The sequence below is a fragment of the Apodemus sylvaticus genome, chromosome 6, assembly GCF_947179515.1.
Source record: "Apodemus sylvaticus chromosome 6, mApoSyl1.1, whole genome shotgun sequence".
Classification (NCBI taxonomy): domain Eukaryota; kingdom Metazoa; phylum Chordata; class Mammalia; order Rodentia; family Muridae; genus Apodemus; species Apodemus sylvaticus.
The window spans coordinates 37,552,997-37,566,987 of record NC_067477.1 but is presented as its reverse complement, the minus strand read 5'-3'; the positions used below and the strand labels follow the sequence as shown (position 1 = coordinate 37,566,987).

The window sequence follows — 13,991 nt, the reverse complement described above, 5'->3', positions numbered from 1 at the left end:
TCCAGATGAACATTTTATTCCCCCATGTTCCTGAACCCCCAGCTAGCTTGTATGGAAGTGCATCTCTTAGGGGGAACAGAGCAAGTGCTTCTGAGTGGAGGAGATAAACAACTTTGAAAATCTGGCTTCCTCTGCCAAGACCAGCTGAAAGAACACCCTTATATTGTTAGCCCATCTACTTGGGTTTCCCCGCAGGGAACGGATGTGCCTAATAAAGGCCTTTGCAGATGGCGCCACTTGTGACAAGCCTCACTGCAGGCACACAGAGGCTCAAAGGGGGCTTCGAGGACTTAGTTGCCCAAAGCAACTCTGTTTTTAGATTTGTCTAACTCTTGGCTCCCTCAGATCAGCTCGCCATGTTTTCTGAGTCATTCTTTTGCTGCACATTCTCAGGGACATTATTCCTCTTAACTTAGTATTAGTCTTCATCCTCTGAAATGAGGGAAACTGGCCCCTTCTTGGGGGCCACAGAACTGTCTATGGGATGGAGATGTGGCAAAAAGAGCTCATGCCAGCTTGGCCGAGTGGTGGTGTTGGTTCTGAGAGGTGACATAAGAGCTACTCCCCAAACCCCCTCTTGCTCCACAGACTGTGAAGAGGCCATCCCCAGGTGGATGTAGCCACTGTCCCTGTTACAGAATCATCGGGATAATGTGTGGATCACAGCTGGAAAGGGGTGCCTGCAATGTCTGCACAGCCTGACGATCGCCCTAAGTGTGGTCCCAGGGACAGACTGGTGGGCGGTAATATCTCATGGCCAGTGGCTAAAGCATTAAAATATTGGTGATGTCTGAGCCAAGCAATGGCATAGAGGCAGTGACGGAAGCTCACACCAGAGTTAAGCTGGAAGAGATAAAAGTTGGCAAGGCTGGCAGAACTGGGCTCCAGAGCCCTGGCCTGATGTCATCACGTCGTCGTCCCAGCCGCAATGTCTTCCCAGCCAGGGAAGCAATCTTAAGTCCACAGCCTATGGCTGAAGGATTTCCAGAGAGCTGCCCATGGTGAGCCCTAGCTTCTACTCCTTAGCCGCACAGTGTGGGGGGCCTGGCTCTGCCACATAACCTGGGGAACAGTGGCAGCGATAGGAACCCTCTGTGTTCTCACAGTGACCGTGAGCACAGAGTGCTGCAGGCCCGTTCAAGTCTTCACACTCGTTCACATCTACAGAAGCAAGAAAGAAAGCTGCAGGGGTCTCTGAGTCCCTCTAGCCACCAGCCCCTTCCCCCTTCCCTGGATATGACACCCAAAGGCCCCTCATCAGACTCCCGCCTCATCAGCCACCCCAAACAAGTCAACTGAGGGACAAAACTCAAGAAGCAGTGATCTGAGCATGCCCAAGACCATGCCTTCACGTCTTTGCTTCTCCTCTGTCAACCATTAAACCCTTCTTTGGTGCTTCCACTTTCACTAGCTTGACACATGTCCACTAGGGGGCAGCAGCGTGTTTCCCAGCTGTCATAGCTGGAGTCCTGTGGTAGGCGTCATTCTCACTGCTCCAAACTTACCCACACAGGCCATGTGGGCCGCATCCAGCTGGAAGCCTTCAAAGCAGTCACACGTGTAGCCCTCCCGCACACGCACGCAGCGGCCATTCTCACAGCCATTCAGGATGCCACATTCCTCGGCCTGAAGGCCTTCGAAGGAGGCCAGGGGTTCTAAGAGAGGGTCAGAAAGAAGGCGGCTGAGGCCTTGCTTAGTTAGACTCCAGTCTCTCACTGGGACCTAGCACAAAGGTGGTCACTGTTGTGTGCCGAGGGTGGGGTTGTGTCAGTGTATCATAACAGGCCTACAGAAAGACACTGCAACAAAGGTCACACTCTCCTGAAGGTCTGGAGTGATGGCCACGTGTGTAGAGTCTGACCCACACTGTGGAGTGAGGGCATGGCTGCCTGTGCCCGTGTCTCTCCCCTTCCCTGGGTGGGCGGGGTGAGGGGTGGCAGTGCCCGGCCCTTCTCCAGCTCTGCTGCACATACCTGAATGGCTGGCTACATAGCGGGGCTGAAGCTCAGAGGGCTGCAGAGGAGGCTCCAGGACGGGTGTGTTGTCTCCCAGCTGACCGGCTGTGTTGGAGAAGGGAGGCTCCGGAACTGTGTCCTCGGGGCCCAGGTAGTTATAGAAGGGGGCCCCATCTGGGCCGTAGAGGTTTTCAGGCAGATCGTCTGGGCCAGGGCCATACTCATAGCCTGGCCGGAAGTGGATCCCTGCTTCCCGCTCTGCCTCAATCCGAGCCACATTGCACAGCTGAGCATAGACCTCTGTGGGGAGGAAGGAGAAAGGCGCTGGATTTAGTCCTGCTGGCTAAAGCCCGGTGAGCGGGTCATCTGGCTCCACACAGGGATTCCTGACCATGCCTGCGCCTTTCTTTGTCCTGAATGACCTGGATGGAGGGCGAGGCCACGGCTCCCTGATTGCTCTCCTCTTTTCAGAGTGAGCGTACCCCCTTCCCAGAGCTCTGCCCAGGTACCGTCTTACCAGAGCTCCTGGGCGGGCACAGCGCGCACTGCTGGCTCCAGGCCTCCCCATCTTGGCAGCAACACTCTGTATATGTAGTGTGGTGCCCACGCAAGGGCTGGCTGCACACGTCATTGGTGACTTTTTCCCAGCAGATGTCCATGTGGATGTCATGGTCGGGGAAGTCCTCTGCTGGCACAGACCCCAGAAGACTGTGAGTCCCAGGCCGGGTCCGTGCCCCTGATGCCCGCACCTCCACCTACTCACCTGTGCTGCTGGTGCTGTTCACGCAGCGCTGCCCGCTGAGGTCTAGGGTGAGGGGGGGACTGCAGAAGCAATGGAAGGAGCCTTCTGTGTTCACACACTCACCGTTCTCACAGGCCAAGTCCTGGCATTCGTTGTGATCTGTGGTGTGAGGAAAGGGTGGACCATGGCCAGAGTGGCCTTTGCCCATGAAGATGCCCATTCTGGAGGGGCTCTTTAGGGACCACCTCTGACAGCCTGGAACTCCCCTTCCCTCAGACCCGCCTGCTGCAGTGGGCATCTTTCCCCGGAGGAGGACTCTTAGCAAGAGTGGGATGAGGGGTTAGCAGGGCCAGTGAGTCCTCACCCTGACACTTCCTGCTGGAGGCATCGTAGTAGTAGCCAGGGTTGCACAGACAGATGTAGCCAGGCACTGTGTTGAGGCATCGGCCATTCTGGCAGAGAGCAGGCCCAAACAGTACACACTCATCGGCATCTGCGGGAGGGCAGAGAGACAGGAGATGGAAGGACTGGCAGGAAGGGTCCTTATAGTCAGAGGCGCTGCATCCAGCCGTCTGGGTGAGCTGGGCAAGTTGCTTAGGTTCTTCTTGCCTCAGTTTCTCCTCGAAAACACTGCGTAACCTCTTGCAATTGTAACGAGGATTAAGAAATGCTAATACCCATAAAGCACTTTAAATGTGCCTGATACAAAGCAAGCACTCAAGACAAGCCCCTTGGGATCCAATGGGAGAGTGCTTGAAGCCATTGGCTTCATTCCCAGCAAAACACACATACACACACATGCACTCATACACATGCACACCACAGGCGTATACACCACACATGCACATGTGTGTACACACATGCACTCACATGCGCACACACACCACACATGAACATGTGTGCACACACATGTATACACTTGAGAACACACATGCACTCGTATGCAAACACATGCATACATATACAAGCACACACACTACACATGTACACACATGTACACATTACACATACATGTGCACACACATGCACACACTTTTTGTTTCTATTCGTTCCTTCTCAGGGCTAGCTTTCTGAATAAGGCACCAAGGGACCGGTACCTCAAACTCTCCAATAAGTGTGTGAGCCCCACAGGTTTCTGCTTCGGTGGGTGGAGCCAGAGAGCGAGCTTCTGTCCCGACCTGGGTGGCAGTGCAGTACCTACCCGAGTCTGTCCTTGTGTCCATATGGAGGTGGTGAGGTTAAACATCACAGTGCACCCTCTAGACTTGAGGGCACAGGGGGACTGAGCTCAGGGTCATGCAAACACTCTAGGAGGATCTTGGCTAGAACTTTCCAGCTAAAAATACCAGGGATGGAAAAGCCCCAGAGCCCAAAAGACAGAAGCGACCTGGAAGCGGGAGCTAGGGGGAGGGCCTCCTAGGGCCTCGGAGAGGACTGGGCCAGGGCTCACGCTGGCAAGTGGAGCTTGAGGAGGAGAGCACTGGGGACAGTTACCTGTATACATGGTTTGTCCAAAAGTCCAGGCTCCTTCCACTGGGATGTAACCTTGGCCACTGGGGCAGAGCTCACTGAATTCAACTGTGTATGAAGGCATTCAAGCTCAGAAAGATGTTAAGTCTCCCTACCCCCAATTTTTTGTTTTGATTTTTGTCTTTTTTTTTTTTTTTTTTTTTTTTTTTTTTTTGAGACAGGGTTTCTATGTAGCCCTGTAGCCTGGCTCTCCTAGAACTTACTCTGTAGACCAGGTTGGCCTTGAACTCACAAGAGATGCCTCTGCCTTCCAAGTACTGGAATTAAAGGCACTTGCCACCCACCACTGCCCTGCCCCACCCCCACTTTAAGGGTCTAATTATATAATAGAGGCTGGCCTGGATCTGTGCTATGTAACTCAGACTTGCCTCAAACTCATGATCTCCCTGCTCCAGCCTCCTGAGGGCTGGAAGCTGGAACTACAGGCATGTGCCATCACCCTGGCCTCTCCCCCTCCCCCTCCCCCTAAGTATCACACTGCAAACTGAGCCTAAGCCTTCCCAGCCCTTGAGGCCTTACCTGAGTCCTCAGGTGGGCAGGGATCACAGGCCTTCCCCCATCTGGCACCCTGAGTGCAGCAGCACTCGGCCTGTGTGGAGTTCTGGCCCAGGATTTGAGAGCAGGGAGGACCTCCATTGTGTTCAGAGTAGCATTCCATGCGGATAAGGCCTGGCGCCTGGGCCCCTGTCGGGACCTCTGGGATTCTCTGAGCTGTGTGTGGCAGAAGCCCCCATTACAGTCTGTTTGTGACCCTTTGAGGCATCCCTGTCCTCACGTTGACCTTTTGAACTTGGTGTCTATAGAGAGCCTTATGGTGTACAGTACCTCACGTGGCACCCTTAGCGTCCCTAGGAGCGGCTACTGTTGTCATTCTCCTACCACAAAGGCACTGCATCCCAGAAGTTACTTTTAAGGAGTTACTAAGGGGTGAAAGGGGACTCTGACCCCAGTCCTCTGATCCCACGACCCTGATGTTTCTAATGTACTACTTGCCAACAACCCCCATGGGCAACCCCCATCTCTGGCATACCATATGAATATCCTTCTGGTCCCTTCTCAGGGACCCCAAATCCTTCTCCCCTCCATATTTCCTTACAAAGTTCCCCTTGCTTTTTTTCCAAGTCACTGAAGCTAGCTGAGTTCCGGTCTAGCCTTGGGTAGAGTGGCAGTAAGAAGGGTAGGGTCCAGTTTAGCTCAACTTCAAGGCCTTCTTAATCCGAAAGAGCCATTCAAGGACCGGGTGGACTCTCTACCAAACTCAATCTGAGGTCTCCTGGGGGCTATTCTAGGTGCCAGAGCACCCTGGATTTCCCTAGGTCAGTGGGATTGTTGTCTGGCATGTGCTGGCAAGTTGTGGCCCTTAGACCCCGGTCCCCCCTATCATACAACCGTGACCCGTACCCCAGCCCTGGCCCACTGAACTCTAAGTGGCAGGAGCTACAGGCGTGGATGGCTTTCATCAGCCGGCGTCCTTATGGAAAGTGGCAGGAAGGGAAGGGGCCGCCCAAGTCTCACCTCCAGCCACCCGGGGACGGCAGTGTCCTTCTTCTGCGTCGTACTCCTCAAGGTCACTGGCACAAAGGCACAGGAAGGAGCCCTCCACGTTCTCACAGAGCGCATCCCCACACACTGCCAGCATGAGCTCACACTCATTCACATCTGCCGGGCATGAGGGCAGAGAAGGGGAGGCCAGTGCACCCTGGCCCTGGCTCCAGCCCGTGCCCAGTCCTCATGCCCGAGCTCTCTAGGGAAGGGAGAGGGACAGGGCTCTTCCTTCTTCGCTTGCTCCTTCTGCAGCAGGACGGGCCATTCACCCTCCCCAACCAACTGCAATGCTAGCTGGAGGGGAAATCTCCCTCCCTTGTAATTTAAACACTCACCCTCTGGGGTCCTATAATGGAGCCCCAGAAACATGAATGTTTCTGGAGAGGGCCCTAGTATTTTCTTGCAAGAAAGACAACCATGTTGGAAATGAGGAGGGTCCCAGCGTCTCTCCTTGCCCAGACCTTGGGTAGCTGGCAGGTTACTCACCAACGCACTCCCAGCCTGAGGGTGAGGTCTCGAAGCCTTGGTCACAAAGGCAGCGGAAGGAGCCATCCGTATTGTCACAGAAACCATGGTTCCCACACACAGTGTCGTTGGCACATTCATCTATGTCTGAGGGACAATGGGGTCCAGGGTGGAGGGCATGCATACTCCCTATGCCTGCTGGGAGTGCTTATTTATCTGGTTTACTAACACCAAGATTTGAAAACAAACAAACAAACAATAACAACAAAAGCAACCCCTGGACACAGCAAAGCAACCCTTAACTCTAACATTCCTCCTTAATTTTTGTGTAAGCATCACTATATGGAAAATACACAAAATCCAAAGAAGTGACCAAACACTGTCCTCAGGAGAAACTATTCCTAGTTCAATGCAGGAAAAACCAGCTGTCCTTGGCCCTCCTCCATGTGGCTTTCTCGACCTTTCTCGACCCTCCTCTGCCCTCTTCCATCCTCCTGCCTCAACCTCCATCTTCCTACTTACCAATGCAGTCTCCATTTGGTGCCACATAGAAGCCAGGCTGGCAGCCCAGGACACAGCGGTAGGAACCAGGGCTGTTCTCACACCTCCAGGCTCCGCACACTGGGTCTTCATGGTCCTCACATTCATCAATATCTATCCCCAGAGCCATGAGAGGGGACAGATGTGTGGCTAAGGTCACTGCTCTGACCCCATCTTGCTCATGTTTTACAAGCTCACATCCCTCTGCTTCCAAGGGCCGAGGTCCATCTCAGATCCTGTGCTCGCCTCACCCCAAGCAGATGAATTCGCGACAGTTTCCCCTGACCCAGCAGGGCTGAGCGTCTATACAATTCTACACCATTTGGGAAGCTCTGAGAGAGGGCGTGCTCAGCCTCCTCTGGGCTGTTTTCACCCCACTGAGGTTCAGGGAGCTTTCTTCAATATCTATCTCCCTTATCCAATCTCAAGATTGTCTGTAACCATCTGTGCTACCAAAAGACATTGAACATAGCAGGTGTTTGGTATTTGCTGAACATATTTGGCCTCTAAAATAGATGGTGGGCTCTACTGGTACAAAGATTATTGTCTTTATCATGCCAGCCTCGGGCCAGTCCCCACCCCATCCCCACCGCTGCCCTTGGGGTCATCAGAATCTCAGTAAATACATTATACTTTGGATTCTGTAGAAAACGCTTTACTTCCTGAGAAGCTGTGTTCATTGTTCCCAGGAGCAGAGGAGAGCACGGTGCTAGGGGTGGGCAGAGGTAAAGCCAAGCCCCACCCAGTCCCTAGAGTCCTTACCCACACACTCTCCGCTGTCTGGGGAGGTCTGGAAGCCCGTCTCGCACTGGCAGCTGAAGGAGCCCTCTGTGTTGACACAGTGTCCTGCCAGACACGGGTCTACTGCTGCACATTCATCGACATCTAGGACAGAGATCAAAGTGAGTAGTTGCAGCTATGGTCTCTTTAGAGCTTGCTGGGGCCCTAAGCAGCTTCCTTTGGACCTCAAGGAACCCACAGGAGAGCGAGGAGAAGCTCAGAGTAGAAAGATCAAGGGGTCAGTCCAGTGCCAGGAACCTGAGGTCACACTGTGGGGAGGGCTGCAGTTCTGGGGCTCCCTCAGCAGAAGAGAGGTCACACTGAGAGCCTGGAGAGCATGCGCTTCAGCCACGGGCATGGCAGCGGGTCCTCTGACTGACTCTAAGTACTTCCTCACAGGCCCCATCTTTCACACCTCCCCAGCCCTCCCTAGCCCCGGGTGGGCGGTGGGCATGCTGTTCACTTCAGTAAGGCTATTCACGTGGGACTCTGATCCAGACACCAGCCCTGCTGGTGGACCTTAGACATAACCATGCTGGCTTCTTACCCTGGCATCTGGTGCCCCCGTCAGCACTAGCAAAGCCGGGTGCGCAGAGACAGAAGAAGGACCCCGGGCTGTTGAGGCACTCGCCATAGGGAGCACAGTGCTCCTCTGCAACACACTCGTCCATGTCTGCAGGGCAAGACGGGAAGGGAGTGTCCCCAGGGATGCCCTCACTCTGCAAGACACTGTCCCCAACTCCTGCTACTCACCCTCACACGTGGTGCCATTGGCCAGCTGGAAGCCCTGGGGACACAGGCATTGGTAGGAACCTTCTGTGTTCGTGCACTCGCCTCCCAGGCAGCTGTTCTGGGGACCGTCACACTCATCCACATCTGTAGAGCCACAGGGAGGGACCTATCACCTGCCTGAGGTGACTGGGCCTACAGTGTTATCTCCCTTCCCAGAGTAGCACAGCTGGGAGTAGCTTATGAGAGGACCACAGGGAGAAGGATGGCAAGAGACCTTTCCGTTTAGTCTAGCCTTGGCTGGGTTTCTTCATGCCTAGGGAACCAAAGCCTCCTCCCCTGTCTTGGGCTGAGAAGCAATGGGAAGTGAATCAAGGGAACAGACACCTGGAACCTGGGACGGTGACAAAAACTCATTTTGCCTGTTTTTAAGTTTGTTTTGAGATAGGATCTCATGTAGCTAGCACTGGCCTTGCCTCCATGATGGACAGGGATGAGTTTGAACTCCTAATCCTCTTGTTTCTACCTCCTAAATGCTAGGGTTACAATCGTGGATCCCTCACAGCTGGGCTGCCTCCCCCCCCCCCCCCCATGTCCCTTCTCTCGCCAAGTAGTCTGTGTTGGCCTTGGACTCCGCATCATTCTGAGCAGACCTCTCGATTGCTGGGATAATAGGCATTGTTAACACTACTGCAAAGCACAACAGACACTCTAGAATTGTGGTTCTCAACCTTCCTTTAATATAGTTCCTCATGTCATGGTGACCCCAAATCATATAATTATTTTGTCCCAACTTCATAACTCTAATTTTGCTACTGTTATGAATCATAGTGTAAATATCTGATATGCCTCCCCCATGAAAGGGTCATTTGACCCCAAAAGGGGTCAAGACCCTCAGATTGAGAACCACTGCTCTAGCAGCTTGTCATGATAGGGAGTCACTCAGGCTAGGCCAAGGCCCAAGGAACCACACTTGTCTCTCGGTATCCATCGGTGCTGCTGAGACACTGCAGCTTGCACCACGGCCTCCACGGTGTGGTGTGTGGGGTTCTTGTTCCGTCTTGTACAGGCTTGGTTAGTCTACTGCATCCCACTCACACGCCCCATGGGGGAGGGGTCTCTTACCTTCACATCTGTTGCCCAGGGGGCTGGGCTGGTAGCCCCTGTCACAGTCCTTGCAGTAGAAGGAGCCCACAGTGTTGGTGCAGATGCCTGTGGGGCAGACTCCAGGGAAGGCACATTCATCCAGGTCTACACAGAGAGACAGCTATGGCCATGGACCCAGAGGGGCTGTCCCAGCAATGAAACCGTCCCTCACCACACCTCTCACCCATCTGGATCTCCTGAGAAGGCAAGCCTTGGCCACACTGTATACCTCATACTGTATACCTCATACACTGTCAACCTCATACTGCCTTCCTAGAAAGCTCCTTGGGTAGCCATACCTCCAGCTTACCTCTTTTGAGACAGTGTCATGTAGCTCAGGCTGGCCTCAAACTCATTCTGTAGCTAAGGCTGGCCTTGAGCTCCCAATTCTTCTGCTCCCACCCCCAAGTCCTGGGATTGTAGTCATGCACCGCCGTAGTGACTTTAGCTCCCCTCCTGTTTCTGTGACCATTTGTCTCACCTCTAACTTGAAAGTTATGTCAAGTTCAGAAGCTCTCTGGGGCCAAGTCTCCCAAAGTTCCCTCTAACCTAACCCAGAGACTCTCAGGATCAGCCAAGGCTGGAGAACAAATAGATGCTATTTCAGAGGGAGGGTAGCCTATGCTATGTCCCTCTGTCACCGTCTCTCCTGTGTTACCTTCACAGGCAGTGCCATCTTCGTTCACCCAGTACCCGCTCTGACAGGCTGAGCAGGTGAAGGAGCCTTCCGTGTTGAGGCAGAGCCCGGTGGGGCATGAGGCTCGGCTAGCACACTCATCCACATCTGAAACAAGGCATTGAGTTCGGTATGGGACTCTGCAGGGCAGGTGTGCCAGAGACTTATAGGTGGGCAGGGAGGGTGGGAAGGACAGGTTTTGGCAAAGGGCAGCATAGGCCTTAGGCCTGATAGGATAATTCAGGGTTGGCTCCAAGAGAAAGATGCTGGAGACTTGATTTGCCAGCACCAAGAAGGGCGCGACATCTTAGTACCTCGGCAGCCCTTCTTGTCTGGGGTGACCTCATAGCCCGGTTCACAAGAGCATCTAAAGGAGCCTTCCATGTTGATGCACCTTCCATGGGCACATATCCCAGGGGTCAGACACTCATTGACATCTGTGGATAAAGTCCAAGAGGGCGCACTGGCCTCCTCTCCTCTTTGCCCTTCTCCCCACGGTACAGCAAGTCTAGAGCATCTCCATCACGAGCCCATGACCCGGCCGTCAGAGGGAACAGAGACAGCCGCCCTGGGAGAGCTGCAGAGCCGCGCTCCTTTGTTTCAGCGGCAGAGCAGGGCCGCACCCTCCTGAGTGTTCCTCAGCCACCCTACAGAGTCCTGGAAAACGAACCCACCCAGAATGCTAGAAATAAGGTGTCCAGGACCCCTGACTCAGTCCATCGTGAGTCTCCTCCTCTTTAGTCTCTTACCTGCCACCAAAAAACCCACGTTCCATACCCAATGAGCAGTTCCAGCACGTGGGCGGGCAGTGTGGACAGAGGCCAGCCGTGCCTGGGTGGCTGTGTGTCTCGAGAGACTGGGAACCATCTGCCCTCCCCAGAGCCTCAAAGCATCTATTCAAAACATGGCTCCTCCTGGAATCAGAACCTTGGGCCTTTTCCCTGCGGGGGCTGAGGGAAAGAGCACTTCTTCTCACTGTCACAGGCTTGTTCTGGGAACAAGAAGTGCCACGGCTATTCAGTGGGAGGTGCTTTAGTGTAGCAGAGGGCCTGGTGGCTGGCTCTCTTCAGCCGAAGACCCCGAGGCTTCTCATCCCAGTCAACAGAAGCCAACCACAGGAGCGTTTGGGACTTTGGGATAGAGCTTCGGAACGGATGTGGCTAGGCAGCAGAGGAGGGCCCCACCCTAGCTGATTCAGAGGGCAGAGTCCCATAACTAAAGCACACCCACATCATGCTCAGTTTCGTCTAGGAATCCAGCCGGATGAAGGAGGACAATATCCTCTAAGCCTTTCTGTCTGCCCACCTCTTCCCTTCCCTGTTTATGGGGTCAACCAGCCATCCTGAGGACAAATGGCCCCCCTCGGTGCCTTGACAATCAGCCCTTACCTACGCAGCTCCCACTCTGGCCTACATAGCCCTCCTCACAGGCCAGACAAGTGTAGGAGCCAGGGGAGTTGACGCATCTCCCATCAGGGCAGGTACCAGGGTGACGGCATTCGTTGATATCTATAAAACAACAGCCCCTCCCTTGGTCATCTATGAGAGCCACAGCCCAAGGGTACTTCATGTCTGCAAATCTTTGACCCTGCCCTGGAAATGGATGTCTGTTTAGGTATAGATGAACACTAGGAAAAAATGACTCCCCCGCCACCGTGTTCCCAACCCTCCTTCTCTCATTCACTATTCTAGAACAAAGAATAATGAAGGACTTAAGGACCCCACATGTGGCTGCAGTAGCCTGTGGGTACTGCTAGCTGTATGAAATCAGAGAGCTGCGTATTTCACACCAGATTCTTTGGGATGGGTCTTCATGTTGCCCTTGGTCAATGCTCAGCCCTTTATAAGGGGTGGCCATCTGGGAGATAGCAGAGAGTTGGGCTGTTACCACACACCAGCAAGTCACCAAAGGGCAGAGAAAGCCAAGTGCTTCCCTGGCCCAGGAAATGAAGGCTGAATGTCAATCTTGGGCATGGCATGGACCTGCCGTGAGGCTAAGTGCAGACTAAAGGGCTGAGGGTGGCAAAGCTCTGCTTTTCTTCTAATTGATAGGCACAGGGTCTCAGGACTCGCTCCACCGAGATGCAGAGACCCCAGGCAGCAAGGCTGAGCTAACAGCAGGCAGGAGAGAGGCCTGAGGAGAGGCAGTGACAGCAGGAGAAGCTGTGCCCATGTAGCCAAGTGCAGGGTTCTTCACTAGTGACTTGCCTGTCAGGCATTCCAGCATCCAGGGGAAGGAACGGAGGGAGAGCGAGAGGTCAAACCACAGGGACTAAACTCTGGGTCACAACCACATGAGAGAATACACGCTTCTGGCACAAATATAAAAATGTCTGGCTATCAGGTTGGCCAAGCTGAAGGAAACAGGGGGATTTATCCTCTTAAATTGACAATTATTCTCTGGGAGAAAGTCTAGCAGTAGCAAGCTGAAAGGGCCTTCTGTACAGGAGCAAGACCTATTTCAGCACCTACAGGGGCAACACAAGAGACAGGCCGAGGGAGAGAAGCAAGCTTCCTGCAAAAGGACCACACCAGCAGAGAACAGTGCAGAGAAAGGGATCTGAGGCTCAGGGTCAAAAGGAGGAGGAGAGATGGCCTGGCCTGCAGAGCCATCATAACTGACTGTCCCAGGGACAACAGCTTGTCCCCGAGGGTCTAGAAGAGGAGGATATATCTTCAGGTGGTTATTGCAGGGAGTATCTGCAAACACATAATTTCTAGGTAATAAGACTCATCTCTGGAAAGTCACCATAAGCCCCTAGCTGGGTTGTCATGATACTAAGCCAAACTAAAGGTCTCAGGACCTCCAACTTTGGCCACCCAGGAGACAGAGTCAGCACCAAGCCTGCTGTTCCTGGCTGAGGTATCTGAAGGAAGATGGATAAAGATGGAACGGAGAACTGGTCCTTCTTCCAGGGATATGAGACTTTGAAGATGCAAAACGGGGGATTCTAATGCCATGCTAATTTAAAAAAAAGTTTTAGGACCATCTTCCAGACATCGGGGAAGGTAGGACAATTGCATTTGCCAAGAGAAAGGGACCCTGAGTCTGTCCTATCTACATTGTGTCAGGCACACTTGAAGAAGGTGTATGTAGCACCGGATGCTGGGCATTTAGATGTGGAACTCACTAATGTTCAAAGTATAGCCTACCTCTCCATTTTGGGGTATGCTTTTACTTCCTGGTCCCTTGTGTTTGATTGATACCTTGGTGACAGCCAATAAGGTGTGAGGGATATGATGTGCATAACTTATGAACCAAAGCGTTTCGTTGCATGCAAGCCTCAAGGATCTTCTTTCTTTCTTTTATGGAGAGTGGGCGCATCCCAGACATTGTTAGGAATGGTTTAGTCTAGTACCCATAAGGAAGCATGGGTTAGAGTTCCTGGATTCTTGATAGACACCCTCACTGATGAGCTAACAGCTTGATTGTTTTCTCTATAACTAGTTTCCAGGTTGTTTATTAGTGAGGCACAATCTAGTGCAAGTTGTTACATTACTTCCAGCTTTCTTCTTAGATGAGAGCCCCAGGGAAAGACAACAGTGATGTTAATATGTGAGATGTCTGTCAGTGACGAAAAGAGAGAGGTCAGAAGACCAGGCTAGCCCCTCAGTCTTCACCTGAAGTAGGGAAGGCCTTTCCCTTCCTGGAGTGGACAGAGCTAAGCCATCAGACAAGCTGATCAAAGGAGGCAGAGGAAAATTCTGGATGGAGTGAATTCCACCACCAAATGACCTGAGCCTATCCCATCTAATTCATGGTAGCTAAACTGTAGCCTTTCACTGGGTGGAGATTCTTCTGTCTAGTCAAGAGTTTGAATTTTAACTTAATAATATGGTATGTTTTGGTAGAGTCCAATCTTCTGGTTGGTTTGGGGAATAAT

General features: G+C 53.0%; 1 protein-coding gene across 3 annotated transcripts in view; it reads right to left on the bottom strand.

The window, feature by feature from the left end:
• Positions 1–13,991, bottom strand: part of Ltbp2 (latent transforming growth factor beta binding protein 2) — a 90,856-nt gene continuing 76,865 nt past the window's right edge. The window contains exons 19-36 of one of the 3 annotated variants that reach the window (XM_052185413.1): positions 11,497–11,616; positions 10,423–10,545; positions 10,091–10,216; positions 9,412–9,537; positions 8,311–8,433; positions 8,105–8,230; positions 7,540–7,662; positions 6,760–6,891; positions 6,259–6,384; positions 5,743–5,886; positions 4,747–4,938; positions 4,192–4,275; positions 3,062–3,190; positions 2,719–2,856; positions 2,473–2,643; positions 1,974–2,255; positions 1,506–1,655; positions 1–1,161 (exon numbers count right to left, since the gene is read on the bottom strand). In XM_052185413.1, coding sequence (XP_052041373.1) covers positions 1,016–1,161; positions 1,506–1,655; positions 1,974–2,255; positions 2,473–2,643; positions 2,719–2,856; positions 3,062–3,190; positions 4,192–4,275; positions 4,747–4,938; positions 5,743–5,886; positions 6,259–6,384; positions 6,760–6,891; positions 7,540–7,662; positions 8,105–8,230; positions 8,311–8,433; positions 9,412–9,537; positions 10,091–10,216; positions 10,423–10,545; positions 11,497–11,616 — 2,561 coding nt within the window. In that variant the 3' untranslated portion in view covers positions 1–1,015. The remainder of the gene's footprint in view (positions 1,162–1,505; positions 1,656–1,973; positions 2,256–2,472; positions 2,644–2,718; positions 2,857–3,061; positions 3,191–4,191; positions 4,276–4,746; positions 4,939–5,742; positions 5,887–6,258; positions 6,385–6,759; positions 6,892–7,539; positions 7,663–8,104; positions 8,231–8,310; positions 8,434–9,411; positions 9,538–10,090; positions 10,217–10,422; positions 10,546–11,496; positions 11,617–13,991) is intronic. The other 2 variants (XM_052185414.1, XM_052185415.1) reach the window with 2 other exon arrangements.